Genomic DNA, 15,261 nt, shown 5'->3' with positions numbered 1-15,261 from the left:
CTCTAACCCATCATTATCACTTCCTTCCTAACCTCTAACCCGTCAAGTTCACTTCCTTCCTAACCTCTAACCCCTAACCCATCATTATCACTTACTTCCTAACCTCTAACCCAGTGCTTCTCAATCCTGGTCCTCGAGTACCACTGTCCTGCATGTTTTAGATGTTTCCCTGCACCAACACACCTGATTCTAATTAAAGGTCCTCATTAGCTTGTCACCAAGGTCTGCACAGTTCTGTTGATGACACACGTACTTTTATCACGGTGTGCTGAAGCAGGGTAGCATCTAAAACATGCAGGACAGAGGTACTCGAGGACCAGGATTGAGAAACACTGCTCTAACCCATCATGTCCACTTGTATCCTAGCTTTCTCAGACCCTAACCCAGCATGCCTCCTAAACTCCTAACCTCCTAACATGCTGTTTCAACCTCCTTCCTGACCTCTTACCTTCTCATTTCCATTTCCACTGATGTCTCCCCCTCTCCCTCAGACTCTTCGTCTGTCCTTGCCCCAGATCACCATTTCTGTCACGGCTCAAAGACAGAGAACCCAAAAGCACGACACCAAACAGAATCAGAGTCCAAGAGGCTTTAATCAGGATCAAAGGCAGGCAGGGGTCAAAACCGGGTAGTCAGGCAGATCAGGCAAACAATCCAAGGGGGTAGGCAAAAATCCAAAAACCGGAATCGGGCAGGGTCGCAGACAGACAGACAGACAGACAGACAGGCAGGCAGGCAGAAAACTGATCAGAAATCGGGAACGCTGGAAAGTGAGGCACAAACACTCGACAATCTGGCAACAGAAAGGTGGAAATGGGCCAGTATGTGAGGGGAACTGCTGATGAGGGAAACCAGGTGTGGAGCTGGGTGGGGAAGCACAGGTGAAGGGAATGAGTGGATTTCTGGCTGATGAGGGTGGCAGGATCTGGAACGACAGGAGAGTGAGTTAACAAGTAAAAAACATCCCAGTGCGCAAAAAGACGTCTAAACAACGTCTTTTTTAAGGTCTTAGTTGGACGTCCCAGGAGGGTACAGGAATGTAACGCCAGATGACGTCTTTTTTTTACGTTCTTTTGACGTCGGGTTTCAACGTCACCAGGACCTCCAGATAAGGGCTAATTCTAGTCCAAAACAGGTCATCAGGGACGTCTTCCTAACGTCTTTTTCGACATTGGAATGGACGTCTTTTTTTTACGTTCTTTTGACGTCGGGTATCAACGTCACCAGGACCTCCAGATAAGGGCTAATTCTAGTCCAAAACGGGTCATTAGGGATGTCTTACTAACGTCTTTTTCGACATTGGAATGGACGTCCTTTTTTTTTACGTTCTTTTGACGTCGGGTATCAACGTCACCAGGACCTCCAAAACAGGTCATTAGGGACGTCTTCCTAACGTCTTTTTCGACATTGGAATGGACCTCTCCCCCTCCTTACCTCAGTAGTGCAGCCATTAAAGGACTACTCTAACAGAACCATAATTTGCCCATTATCTACTCTTCCTCATGACTATGGATACCCTAAAACACAATTTCCAAAACACAATTTCAGATTCCGGGGACAGCAGCTGTTTGGATATGGCAACTAACTACAATGTAGTTTCCATATGAAAATCAGCTGCTGTTCCCTGAATCTGAAATTGTGTTTGGAAATTTCAAAGTGTTTCAGGGCATTCATAGACATGAGGGTGAGTAGATAATGGGCAAATTATGGTTCTACATTTGAGGAGTCCTTTTAATGTATTCTACCCAAAACTCCATTTGCTAAACGAGATCACCATAGACAAACAGGTCACCTCTTACCCATAGGCTGGTTAAATTAAGATTGACGATTTTCAAAGCAAATAGTTAAACACAGTTTAACACCCAGCAATGGTGGCATTTTAAGAGAGTTCTTGAAAAGCAAGACTTGAACAGTAAACAAAGCCGATCTTCAGACAAATGCGACAATCTCACCCATACCAGACTGAAGTTCCTTGATGCTCCATGTATGCAAACAATACAAAATAGCATTTCATGACAATTATATTGACTGCATTTTCAAATGAAATCACAATTCAGTATAATCAAAATTCACTGGTTTTTAGAGAGCAATAAAATAGGAACATTTTTAAAACAGAGCATGCAATACAAAGTAAAATTCAAATAGTAACTGTCACAGCCTGGCTCTTACAGCCATGACAAGGAGGGAGACACACCATGATAAGGAATAAAAAAATATGTTTATTAATAAAAAAAAGAAAACATGGGATGTGGATGTCAGTAAAGTAAGCATGAGGTGCATGTTGTGTGTGTGGAGAGTGGAGATGTGTGTTGTAGGATGCAAAACAGGAAACAGGATAAACGGAAACTGCCACATCGACGAGGTGCCTGCAAGTGAAGGAAGAGAGAGAGAGTATGAATAACCGGCTTGGATTTATACACTGGTAGACACCGCGCCCAGGTGTCACCAGTTGGCACTGATTACCACACTGCTGTTAGAGTAGAGCAATACTACAGCACTACCACAGCTACTGAACATTCAGTAGAATTTTTCTTCCAAAGCATTACAATAATATATTCAAAACTTTCCCATTTTAAATGGAGAACACAAAAAAAAAAAAAAAAAAAAAAAAAAAGTAACAATCAGTAAAATCAAGATGTTACATAGTTTTAGTAACATTTATCATTCCAACACAATAAAAACACAAAAACGCAACACTACAACCCTGTAACAGCCAAGGACTCAATAGAAATGATCCTCAAATACAAAAGCTCTCTGTGTATATATACATAGCATGCAGGACAGGCGAGGATGACTCCTTTCCAAGCTGTATGGCAATGGGCTGCCCGATGTACTGTAAACATACACCTGTGTGTGTGTGTGTGTGAGAGAGTGAGAGCGCAGTCTCAGTGCAGAATTTGCTGTCAGAATCTAGGATTACCTCACCTCACTGCTTGCGTCTCTGCGGCGCATGTTTTAGGTGGTCAGCGGTGGTCTGCCTGATAAGGTCCTCCGTTGCCGCCTTGTCGAACCTCATTACTCCTTCTGCAAGAGTAGAAGACAGTGACGTTAAGAAATCTGCCATCAAATGAAAGGGTCGACATTATAGCTAAAAAGTCCTTAGAGCAGGAAAGTGTAGAAAGAGTCGCAGTCAGCATGGGAGAATGAATCAAAGGTTAGACACCATTTCTCTTTACAACCGAATGTTAGGTCAGGTGCACCGACACTGCCTGGTGTAAGACATTCCACAAACAAACACAAGCATTCCAGACAAAGATGAAGGCAGACAAAGAGGACACACTACAGACAGATTTGCTGCATTATTAGATAGATATGGACTTACCTTGTATTGCCTTGAAGAGCTTTGTGCCCTTTAGTGCCCTTTTCTCCTTCTGGCCCTTGCCCATCATGTTAAATTGGGCCATAAGAGCGTTCGTGAACAGCCTTCAGCAAAAAAACAAAACGGTTAGGAACACAAGTCATTCCACCTTTTGGCTAACAGACTTAGACGGCATATTTTGAACATGCAGTTTAACAATCTGCAGATCTACTCCCTAACCATTACACTGAGGCTAACAATGACTTATATTTAAGCAATAGAACATGAGGGAGTGCAATATTGTGGCTGAAGGACGAGTACTGCAGACAATCACAGCCATGCTGATATCACACGACCTTGTGTTCTTTTGCTTTTATGCAATAGATTAATTATACAACTTCAGTAAAAATATCACTATTAGCCCTCATTTCAAAGAGAAAATAGTTCCTGTGTGTATATCGTGGATGGAACTACTCGTGGCATAATGCCAATTATATCCTTCAAGTTCTGTCTAGTATAGTTTACTCTGCTAATAACAATTTGAAATACATAGCTGACAATACTGCTGTGTAGCTGGCAGTTGTAGCCCAAAGGTTAGGAAGCAGGTATATAGATCAGTTCAGTGTGCAAAATGTTTACCAGCTATCAGCATAAACACACCTGTCAAGGACTTTTCTGACACATTCCTTTGCGTCCCTTCCTCCCACTCTGGCCAGACACTGCACCTGTTGGAATATGCATCATAAGTGCTCAGCAATACCTTTTCACTTCAACCCTATTGACTAGACACATTTTCAGATTTGCAAAACCCACCATGCGTTCAAAATTACTGGGGTCCATTAGCTGCACTTCCTCCTCTTCAAATTGCTCCATCGTCTCCATCCTGACGATGTTCCCAACCAGGGCAGATGTTGGTGCAGAATGTTGGTCGCGAATCTGAAGCAGCAGGCTTAGAACTTTTTTTTGAAATACTGAAACAATCCCAAGATTATTACGATTAGAAACAATCGCCAGATTATTGAGATTTGAATAAGACTCAAAAAAGATAATTAAATGTTAACCCATTGATGCCTGGTGCCGGCCATGGAAAAACGAAAAGACTGGTGAAGACAGTCAAGGAGGTGACCCAGTCCTCCTGCCGGCATGCGCGAGGGGGTCTTCACCAGTCTTTTAGTTTTTCCAGTTGTATGGCGGCCATTTTGAGGCTTAGGCATCAATGGGTTAACTACACACAAATGATGTTTCCAGTTGTCAATGGGTTAAAGGAATATTTCACCACTTTTTAATGTTTGTATGATTTCAATATGCCCCACTCAAGATGAAAATAGTAAAATGGATTAATTTGGTGCTCTCTAGTTCCACAGGGAGCTCTCTAAACATGTACCTCAGTGACATCACTAGCATGCATATGAATGGCAGTGATGTCACTGAGGTACACATTTAGAGAGCTTCCTGTAGAACTAGAGAGCACCAAGTAAATACATTTTTGTCTGGAGTGGGGCATATTGAAAACATATAGGCAAACATATTCCTTTAAATAACAGAAAGTTTGTGTAAGGAGAGATGAATCAATGGCCAGGGAGGTTCAATCAATAAAACAAGACTTACCCTCCTGAGGCAAGGGGAAGGTCCAGGTTTTAACATCTGAAAACGCAGAAATGCGGAGTTAGAAATTGACCATGGACAAACTGAACAGACTTGGGCTACAAAAGAGTAATTTTAATCAGACAATCAGGCATGCATTAGTACAAAATACTTTATTGCACAGCGCTTTTATTAAATTAAACTCACCATATCTGGCGTAGCCAGACTTGGACGGGCGCCTGGGAGAGGGAGACCTGGACCGGCGTCTGTGGGAGGAAGACCCGGACCGGCGTCTGTGGGAGGAAGACCCGGACCGGCGTCTGTGGGAGGAAGACCCGGACCGGCGTCTGTGGGAGGGAGACCCGGACCGGCGTCTGTGGGAGGGAGACCCGGACCGGCGTCTGTGGGAGGGAGACCCGGACCGGCGTCTGTGGGAGGGAGACCCGGACGGGCGTCTGTGGGAGGGAGACCCGGACGGGCGTCTGTGGGAGGGAGACCCGGACGGGCGTCTGTGGGAGGGAGACCCGGACGGGCGTCTGTGGGAGGGAGACCCGGACGGGCGTCTGTGGGAGGGAGACCCGGACGGGCGTCTGTGGGAGGGAGACCCGGACGGGCGTCTGGGGGAGGGAGACCATGAGGGGCGTCTGGGGGAGGGAGACCATGAGGGGCGTCTGGGGGAGGGAGACCATGAGGGGCGTCTCGTGGATTGAGACGTGGAAGGGCGTCTGGCGGAGGGAGACGTGGCCGAGCTGCTGGAGGGAGTGGGGTTGGGAGACCTGAACGGGCGTCTGGTCGAGGGAGTGCTGGACGGGCGTCTGGCAGAGTGAGACGTGGCCGAGCTGGACGGAGTGGGGTTGGGAGACCTGGACAGGCCTCTGGTGGAGCAAGACCTGGACCTATAACGACATTACTTTTTCTGAGAGGGATGCATCCATTGTTGGACCAAGTGTCATTGGAGTCACTTAATATTGCATTCAGTGCTCTAAATTAACGCCAAGCGGCCAAATGCTGGTAAAATTCCAGTTTGGCTGGTGTTAAAGAGCAACTTACTAGCCACTTTGACCCATTACTGAATGTGTGTTTGGCTAGTAGGATCTACTAGCCATTTTGACTGGTGATGAAAAAAGTTAATTTAGAGCCCTGATCGCAATGTATTAGGCAAGTTACTCAACTGTATTAAAAAGGCACAAACATGTCATTAAGCATACCTGGAAACACCCCTTTCTGGATGTTCAGTAAAGATTGAATGACGAAGGGGAGAAACCTTGGCCGGAGGCTCCGGAAAGCTTGACAGGGTTGGACCTATTAGCGATACGCAATTATTTACAAATACCCATGCAAAACAGAAACATCGTAAAAAATGTATAATGCTTCATTCCAGAACCATTTTATAAAATCATCATAGATGATAATACCTCTGTTGCTTTCCTCGTCGGATTCAGAAGTATCTGTAAATATAACAATGTTAATTACAAGTATAAAATTTGAGGGCCACTGTCAGATTAACAATCATCTATATTGTACGAATGTTGAGAATGAAATGCATACCATTTTCAAGGAAGTCTGGAATATTTTTTTTCTTCCGTGGCCTCTTTTTAGCCGGTCTCTCATCGTCTTCCTCTTCATCCTCAGCCAGGCTTGTGAGGTTGTATATTGCGCATTCTCTGCGCTTGGCTACGATTCACAAACCAAAACATCATTAACAATCTGTGAAAAGTCATTCATCTATTCTAGATCCTATTTATTTATTACAGCTAGCTACACACAAGCTTAAAGAAGAACTTCTGCCGATTTCAATATGATGTAATGCTCACGCAACCCATGACTTGTCAGTACTCGGTGATGCTGTATTTTTCGACTCAGCCCTTTGAGATCTGAGCTATTCTTATGGGGGCAGACTTTGTTTACATTAAACCTTTTGAACATAGGCCTAGTCCAAATATCATCCCAAAAGGCATCATTGTTTGCTAGTTGTCTGCTGATGTTGCATAACCTTTTTTTTTTTTAAGTGTGAATATACTCTGCCCTCATTACAATGACCAGGATCTCAGAAAAGGCTGAAGAAAAAAAAAAATCTCAGGTACTGACAAGTCCAGGGTAGCGTGAGCATTACAACTGCATGTCGAATTTGGCAGAAGTTAACCTTTATCTCCTTAACAGAACCAGCCACAACCAAACTTACCGGATGTCATCTTAATCTTCAATAAGGGGAAGACGAGCCAGTCCTCCTCTGGCTCCACCCGATCCCTTATCGCCTTCTCTGTTTTAGTGACACTAAACCTTGAAGGCCACCGAACTACCTTTTCCCCTTCATCCACCCAGTTCTGTGGGACCACGCCTTCCTCCTCTCTGTCACCCTCCTTCCACACAGCCCTCACATACATGACTGGAAAGGGCAGAACACATTTGCAGTTAGATTATCATCCAAATTCACAGAGTAGTACATGAACAGTGGTTCTCAAAATTATTTGAATTAACCCATTGACGCCTGATGCAGGCCATGGAAAAACAAAAAGATTGGCGAAGGGAGGACGGGGTCGCCTCCTTGACTCTTCAGTCTTTTCATTTTTCCATTTGAACGGCAGCCATTTTAAGGTTCAGGCATCAATGGGTTTAAAAAACCCAAACAAAGAATCCAAATGGACTCTTGGACACATTGAGAAACACAGCAGGACATACCAAAAACACAAATTGTAATGTTGGATGATTAGAATGTTAGATGACTACTCAAATTAATCTAATAAGGAGATAACAGGACCACAATTGACTACATTGGAGGGTTTTAGGACAAAACAATAGAGTTGGCAGATGCGCGTGCAGGAAACGGATGAGGGCGAAGCCAGTTATGGAAACAGGTGAGGGAAGAACAGTGGTTTATAGTTATGGTGAAATGAAGGGAATTGAATGCAGGTAGTCATCGAGAAACGGGTGGAAAAAACGGAAAAGGTGATCTCTATTAGGTTCTAGATAACAGAATAAAAAGATTAACCTTCAATAATAATGCTCCAGCGAGTGACGGAGGGGCATGAGGACAAATCCACCAGCTTCTCGGGGTAGGCAGGCCACCTTCCGGTACAGGTCCCGCTCGAGCAACTGTGCATTTCTCATTCTGACCTGTCCGTTTGCTGTGCACACTATATCAAGCAATCCAGAGCTGCATGGTTGGCTAAAAAATGGTGACGTGTGACGCTGGTGCAGGATTTCGCATTCAAAAGAACCATCTGCATTTTGCTGTCGAATGAAGGCAAATTGCTGATCTTTCAAAAGAAAACAACAGTCTTTCGTTTTGATGGAAGCAAATTTTCTAGGCTTTGTAGCGCTCATGTTCACGCCCGAGTGTTCCAGTTCCGCCAGACGCCTCGTCACCTGTTCCAGAGGACTTTTTCCACTCCTGACATGCTTCTTGATTTTCTGGAGGTAATTTTCAAAGGGGAAACATGACACCTCATTTAAGGAGCAGTGGAAGTGACGGACATCTTCGTGGAGATGCGTTAATCCATGTACATTGTACACTGGGAATGTTTCACCATAGAGCCGAGCACTGGTCCTGACAAAGTGCTTGAGCAGGTCTTGGGCATACTGAAGATAACGCTGGCGGATCCTGTCATCTGACTCCAGCAGTATCGACATGGCCACAGTGAAAGACACGAAATGTTGGTACAGTTCCAGGGACAACACGTTTTTCAGCACGACAGGTCCAGTGTAGAGCAAAAACTGCCTTAGTTCAGTTGCTTTCCATCTGTCAAGCTCGTGTAAAGCTCGGGGCTGTCGGGCAAAATCGCTGGGCATCTTGCCCCTCAGAGCAACCAGTTTCTCAGAAATTGTTTCTTTTTGTCTTGCTGATAACCGGCAGATTTTCGGGCCCCGTGTCAAGTACACCAACATCCGTCTCACCACACCCAAGCAGACCATGTGCATGTAGTCCAAGACGAAAGAGGTAACGCAAGGCACTCCGGCAGTAATGAAGGGGCTGCGTCCTTGCTGATGGTTCTTAAAATATTCCCCTTTTGAGAAACCATCATCTGTACGGGAAGTGCTTTCATCACCAGTGAAAACTATTCTTCCATCAACGCGGATACCCCTGGTGATGCATCTTTCACAGCTCTCATATGAAGTGTGACCCTTGATGCATTTCAGAAATGCCCTGGCTGGCGCATCACAGATCAAAGAGTCAATGGTGACAGAGTAAGTGTGGCCTTCAAAAGTTATACCATCTTGTTTGAGGTGAGCATACTCTGTCAGGAAGTCTCGGAGATACTCCTCAGGAGGGCTAGGTTTCTTTGTGCCACTGAAAATGGCAATAATGAATGGATCAAATTTGCCACATTTCCCCAGTATCGGCCAGCACTGCACTCCACTACTTTTAAATAGTGGTATACCATCAATGTTTACACTGAGGTGCACATCCTGCCCCTCCAGATGTCTCAGGCAACTACGGATGCCCTTCTCCAGTCCGTAATACTTATACTGGCCTCCACATTTTGGTTCTGTCGAACTAGTCTGTGGTGTACCGAGGAGGGTTCGGCAATCCAATGGCAATAGGTGGCCTTGCTTCCTTAATATTGGCAATAACCCATTGATTGCTCTGTGTGTCAATTTGTGTTCCAGTGCCCACTGTCTTAGTTCTTCCTCAAAGCTGCTCGTCACTTCAGGGTCAGCAATCATTGATTCCGATTCAGAGTCAGTGCAGTCAAAATCAGTCTCAAAGTCGATGCGGTCTGGTGTCCCAGGTGCACTAACACTGTCGCGGTCTGGTGTCCCAGGTGCACTAACACTGTCGCGGTCTGGTGTCCCAGGTGCACTAACACTGTCGCGGTCTGGTGTCCCAGGTGCACTAACACTGTCACGGTCGCCGTCACCAGATACACTAGCAGGCCTTGGATTCTCGCTAGCACTATCCTGATCGCTACTGTCTGAACGTCTGAGAAGTTGCTCTAGGTTTCTTTTGAGTTTTCGCCATTTTTGCACTCTGTGAGTCATCTGCAAATGTAGACATGCACAAATTAGCTTCTTCATGTAACCCCTAAAGAAAAAAAAGACGGGGCATTAGTCGTACCTACCTCGGCTGTGTTTTTCTGAAGTTCAATCGACCTGAAAGAAAGGCAAAGAACAGTTTTAGAAAGTTTCCTTGTAAAAGTGTCAAAGTAGAAATGCTCGTGCACACACCTGCCCGCATGTGTGAAGACACACACACACACGCACACACTAGTGCATTTCTGTGATATGGTACAATAACCGACATATATATGTGGCCTGGTGCTAAATGATGGAACCGGACAGAGCAAAATTATTTGTATGGGTCTTTATTCCCCGACTGCACTCGGGGAGCACAGCATTAATTTTTGTGATTTTAAGGCTTTCAGGTTATCAGTAGTAAAACAAAAAAAAAAAACATATTCTTTCTTGTTTCTGTTCTTAATGCACATCAGCAGTAAATCAACTCCAGTACTGCCGATAACTCAACCTAATGAACTCTCACTACTAGCTGTAGGTATCTCTAGACAACAGTAGCTTACACTAAACATATCCAAGCAGTGTAGACTAAGGAAGGAAAATAAGGAAATAAAACATCTGTTAAACCACACAACTCAAAATAACTTTACATTCCTGTGCATTATGTCACAGAGAAATACACATTATATTATTACAACAATTCTAAATGAGCTTGAAATAAAAGGTTCATTAGTAAATCATGAACTCACTCTCTCACTCCGGTGTGCCACCTGCACGCCAAAGACACGCACAGCAGGAAGTCAAACGCCACTCGACAGCCTTTAATCTCCCCTATAAGTTTGACAGAAACATAAAATGTACAGTTGAAGGTGTGTAAAAATAAAAATTTTCATATGAACTTATCTTCCAGTGTACTCTATCAGCACTTACGCTGCACTGCTGTTTAGTGTCGGGCCTCAGCTCGTCAACAGACACGCAATTCTTTGTGGATCTACAGGAATCAGCCAGAACACAAAATCATCATCCATTAACCTCAGTCTGTTAGTCTAATCACACTCCCATCTACCGCCACAGGTAACGATTTTCATATTTACTCTGAGTTATAAGGATATTTTCTTACCTAAATACACGCCTCACAAATGCTTTCCGCAGCCTCGTGTGAAAAACTCTCGCGAGACACTGGTCACATGGGCCCTCTATGGAAGAGTTACCGTTAGCTTAGCTGAGGAGCTAAAGAAGCTAACTATAAACACTGACAAAATTAACCAATTTAGCACATCAAAGTGAGAGCAATGCAATCGCCTCTTACTTAAATCTAGTCAGACATACTATCATGATAGCTGTGTCATTGAATTATGTTATTTTTACAGATTTACTTTAACGCTGTGCTTCGGGTACCTACCGTGAAAACGATCGCTATCACTGGCGCTGTTGCTGACGTCACAGTCAGTATTTATGCGCAGTGGGCCAACCAATGGGCTTTCTTCTTCTTCTTCTTCTTCTTTTGATTTTATTGGCGGTTGGCAAACGGGCTTTCACAATACCTCAGTAAACTAAAAGGTGATTGGCTGTGATTTTCAACCACAAAACTCTGTTACACTAGCTAGCTATTCTGGTTGATTTTATGTTAAACAACAACCATTATAATTATATTCATTAATTCACTTTAAAAACCCCATATTGTACATTTCTGTCTATATTGTTCATTTCTGTTTATACATTTTATCTGTCATCTGTCATCCTACGTCACTTTTTGTAAAGATTCATATTCGGCACTTTTGAATCCTCATATTGTACATTTCTGTTTATTCTGTTTATACATTTTACTTTTATTCTATCTCCTCCATATACTTGTTTGCTTTTATATTTTTTTTATTTTTATTTTTATTTTTACTTTTTAATTTTTACTGTATTGCACCAATCACCACAACAAATTCCTTCAACAAACTTGGCAATAAACCCCCTTTCTGATTCTGATTCTGATTAATACCGTTCTACATGTTGTTAATCATTTCTTCAATCATAAACAATACAAGATATACACACGTGGACAAAATTGTTGGTACCCTCAGTTAAAGAAGGAAAACCCCTAATTCTCACTGAAATCACTTGAAACCAAAAGTAACAATAAATAAAAATGTATTGAAAATTAAATAATCAAAATCAGCCATTACTTTTGAATTGTTGATTAACATAATTATTTAAAAAAACAAACTAATTAAATAGGGCTGGACAAAAATGATATAACTTAATATTTTGTTGCACAACCTTTTGAGGCAATCAATGCAATTAAACAATTTCTGTATTTGTATAGATGCAGCAAAGCAGCCTCAAAACATTACTGAGCCTCCTCCATGTTTCACTGTAGGGAAACCAAAAAGCTCCAGTTTGGTCTCATCCAAAGGACATTCTCCCAGAAGCTTTGTGGCTTGTCAACATGCATTTTTGCAATTTCCAGTCTCGCTTTTTTATGGCACATCAACTTCATAGACTCAAAAACCAAGCATATGAAGAAAAGAACACTGTCCCTACGGTGAAACATGGAGGAGGCTCAGTAATGTTTTGGGGCTGCTTTGCTGCATCTGGCACAGGGTGTCTTTGTGTGCAAGGTAAAATGAAATCTGAAGACTATCAAGGCATTCTGGAGAGAAATGTGCTAGTGTCAGAAAGCTTGGTCTCAGTCATGGATCTTCCAACAGGACAACGATCCAAAACACACAGCCAAAAACACCCAAGAATGGCTGAGAGAAAAGCGTTGGACTATTCTAAAGTTCCTTCCATGAGCCCAGATCTGAATCCCATTGAACATCTGTGGAAGGAGCTGAAACATGCCATTTAAGACACCCATCAAACCTGAGACAACTGAGTTTGCTCACGAGGAGTGGGCCAAACCTGTTGACAGCTGCAGAACGCTCATTGACAAATACAGAAATTGTGCATTGATTGCCTCAAAAGGTTGTGCAACAAAATATTAAGTTATGGGTATATCATTTTTGTCCAGCTCTATTTCATTAGTTTGTTTTTTTAAATAATTATGTTAATCAACAATTCAAAAGTAATGGCTGATTTTGATTATTTAATTTTCAATACATTTTTATTTATTGTTACTTTTGGTTTCAAGTGATTTCAGTGAGAATTTAGGGGTTTTCCTTCTTTAACTGTGGGGTACCAACAATTTTACCTGTTTTAGACGTCTGCATGACGTCACAAAAAATTACCCAACCAGAGGTTATAATTGAACTGCATATTGACGTCGTATGGACGTTCATATTTAGACGTCAAGGAATTGCACGTCGTATGGACGTTCATATTTAGACGTCGATCAGGCACGTGATCAGGATCCCCCCCTCGTCACTCAATGACGTAGAGGGGACGCCCAGGGAATCCCCTGTGGTTGACGAAATGGGAGAACCTTTAAATATCGCCTGTTTCTTCTTAAAACAGCGTTAAAAACGTGCTTTTACAAACTGACAGTAAAAAACAGTACCTTGCGCGACAGAAACGCATAATTTAGCCACTATAACAAAGAATAATATATAAGGATAAGGAATTGCACGTCGTATGGACGTTCATATTTAGACGTCAATAAATTGCACGTCGTATGGACGTTCATATTTAGACGTCAAGGAATTGCACGTCGTATGGACGTTCATATTTAGACGTCAATGAATTGCACGTCGTATGGACGTTCATATTTAGACGTCAAGGAATTGCACGTCGTATGGACGTCTAGAAATGGTCTTCGACGGACCGACCAAATATAGACCAGATCTGCACGTCACCTGGACCTCCAATGTTTGCTGGGGTGTTCCACGACCGGGACGAAAACCGCATTGTTCCTCCTGAATCCGAGGTTCGACTATCGGCCGTAATCTCCTCTCCAGTACCCTGGAGTAGACTTTCCCGGGGAGGCTGAGAAGTGTGATCCCCCTGTAGTTGGAACACACTCTCCGGTCCCCCTTTTTAAACAGAGGGACCATCACCCCGGTTTGCCACTCCAGCGGTACTGTCCCCTTCCTCCATGCAATGTCGCAGAGGCGTGTCAGCCAAGACAGCCCTACGACATCCAGAGACTTGAGGTACTCAGGGCGAATCTCATCCACCCCCGGTGCCACTGAGGAGACAAGAAAGCACAACTTCAGTTTCAGAGATAGGCGGTTGAATCGGAGCCCTTGAAGAAGAAATGTCCGTAAATTGTGGACTGTTATCGTGTTTCATAAACTTGAGAGAGAAGATCGCAGGAATGTCGGGTTTGAGCTGTGCGTCAATGACGGCTTGTTTTTTGTGAGAAAAACCCACAAAAAAATACAAATAATGGTATCCGAAGATTAAAAGTAAATTATCTTGGACTTACAAGACATGGTGCTGCTGATGAACATGACGCTTCAAGATGAGAGCGACGGTTGGATTTTGCGGAACTGAAATAAGAGAAAACATGTCGGCTTATTAAATTAAGATTAAATACACAAACATTTAATCATTCCGCAATTTTAAAATTTTATTTTATGGAAGTTTCCTCACCAAAAGCTATTCGGAGAAGGTCGTCGTCGACGAGTTGTTTAACACGGGAGACGCGGGTCCGAACACAGACGGATTTATAACAATGAAGTATAAGTAAATGCAGAACCAAGTGTCTGGAAAAAAACTATAGTTCTAGTTAGTTCCCACTAAGTTCATAAGATAGAGGCTGAAACGCACTGGAGTGGAAAGAGGAGTGGATGTATTTCGGCACTGGTGCCGAAATACATATGATGCGCAGGTGCGAAGAGCACAGGTCCCGGAACGCACAAAAAACAACGCTCAAAACAGCACAGCGTGCCACAGCAGGACTTTAGCCCGCATTGCAGCGCAGTATCAGTCTTTATGTATAAAGTGGCATCTTGAGCAAACGTTTTTTTTGTGGAGTTTGAGACCCCTGGTGTAAGCGTTTCAGTAGTATCTGTGAGCACATTTCAGTTATGTGAGTGGATACATTTACAGTTGTATGTATAAGAGCATTTCACCTGTGTGTATGAGGGATTTCACAAGTGAGTGTGAGAGGTTTTCAGTATAGTGTGTAAAAGGGTTGGATTTCATATGTTTATGAATGATAATTCAGAATTATGTCCTTCACGGCACTTCATAAATATGGTTGTCTTTTACTCTGCTGCTTTGATTTGCAATATAAAACCATCAGCCAACCTGTTACATAATCATATGTGATGAATGTTAAACCTATGGTTAAATAGCTTTGTTGATCATGTTACGTTTTGTTGATAGGATACGTTATGGCTCAGAGCGCATGAATGTTATTGTTTGTTTCTTCGGTCAGCAATGTGTGTGTGTGGTTATGTTTTTGTAATGTTTTTTTAGGACACGCATAAAGTGTGGTGGTTATTTTATTAATTATTAATTTATTAATTATATATATATATATATATATATAT

The 15,261-nt window shown here is 42.9% G+C and overlaps 2 protein-coding genes across 2 annotated transcripts; both read right to left on the bottom strand.

Annotated features, from left to right (window-relative positions):
* Positions 1 to 2,199: 2,199 nt before the first annotated feature.
* Positions 2,200 to 8,332, bottom strand: LOC133451742 (serine/arginine repetitive matrix protein 1-like). The gene is made up of 12 exons (XM_061730882.1): positions 7,872 to 8,332; positions 7,065 to 7,268; positions 6,431 to 6,556; positions 6,298 to 6,330; positions 6,091 to 6,184; positions 5,090 to 5,778; positions 4,907 to 4,942; positions 4,112 to 4,269; positions 3,959 to 4,023; positions 3,323 to 3,423; positions 2,926 to 3,024; positions 2,200 to 2,366 (listed from the first exon to the last, which is right to left on the bottom strand). The coding sequence occupies exons 1-11, from the start codon at positions 7,981 to 7,983 to the stop codon at positions 2,927 to 2,929; spliced, it is 1,716 nt and encodes a 571-aa protein (XP_061586866.1). The 5' UTR covers positions 7,984 to 8,332; the 3' UTR covers positions 2,200 to 2,366; position 2,926.
* Positions 8,022 to 11,254, bottom strand: LOC133451740 (uncharacterized). Its single transcript, XM_061730881.1, has 7 exons — positions 11,238 to 11,254; positions 10,956 to 11,031; positions 10,766 to 10,826; positions 10,585 to 10,666; positions 9,943 to 9,973; positions 8,249 to 9,862; positions 8,022 to 8,048 (listed from the first exon to the last, which is right to left on the bottom strand). Exons 6-7 carry the CDS (start codon positions 9,860 to 9,862, stop codon positions 8,022 to 8,024), a joined length of 1,641 nt encoding a protein of 546 aa, XP_061586865.1. The 5' UTR covers positions 9,943 to 9,973; positions 10,585 to 10,666; positions 10,766 to 10,826; positions 10,956 to 11,031; positions 11,238 to 11,254.
* Between the last annotated feature and the right edge of the window lie 4,007 nt (positions 11,255 to 15,261).

The sequence above is a fragment of the Cololabis saira genome, chromosome 10 (genome assembly GCF_033807715.1).
Source record: "Cololabis saira isolate AMF1-May2022 chromosome 10, fColSai1.1, whole genome shotgun sequence".
Classification (NCBI taxonomy): Eukaryota; Metazoa; Chordata; class Actinopteri; order Beloniformes; family Belonidae; genus Cololabis; species Cololabis saira.
The sequence above is the reverse complement of the archived record's forward strand: the minus strand, read 5'-3'. Positions and strand labels throughout refer to the sequence as shown.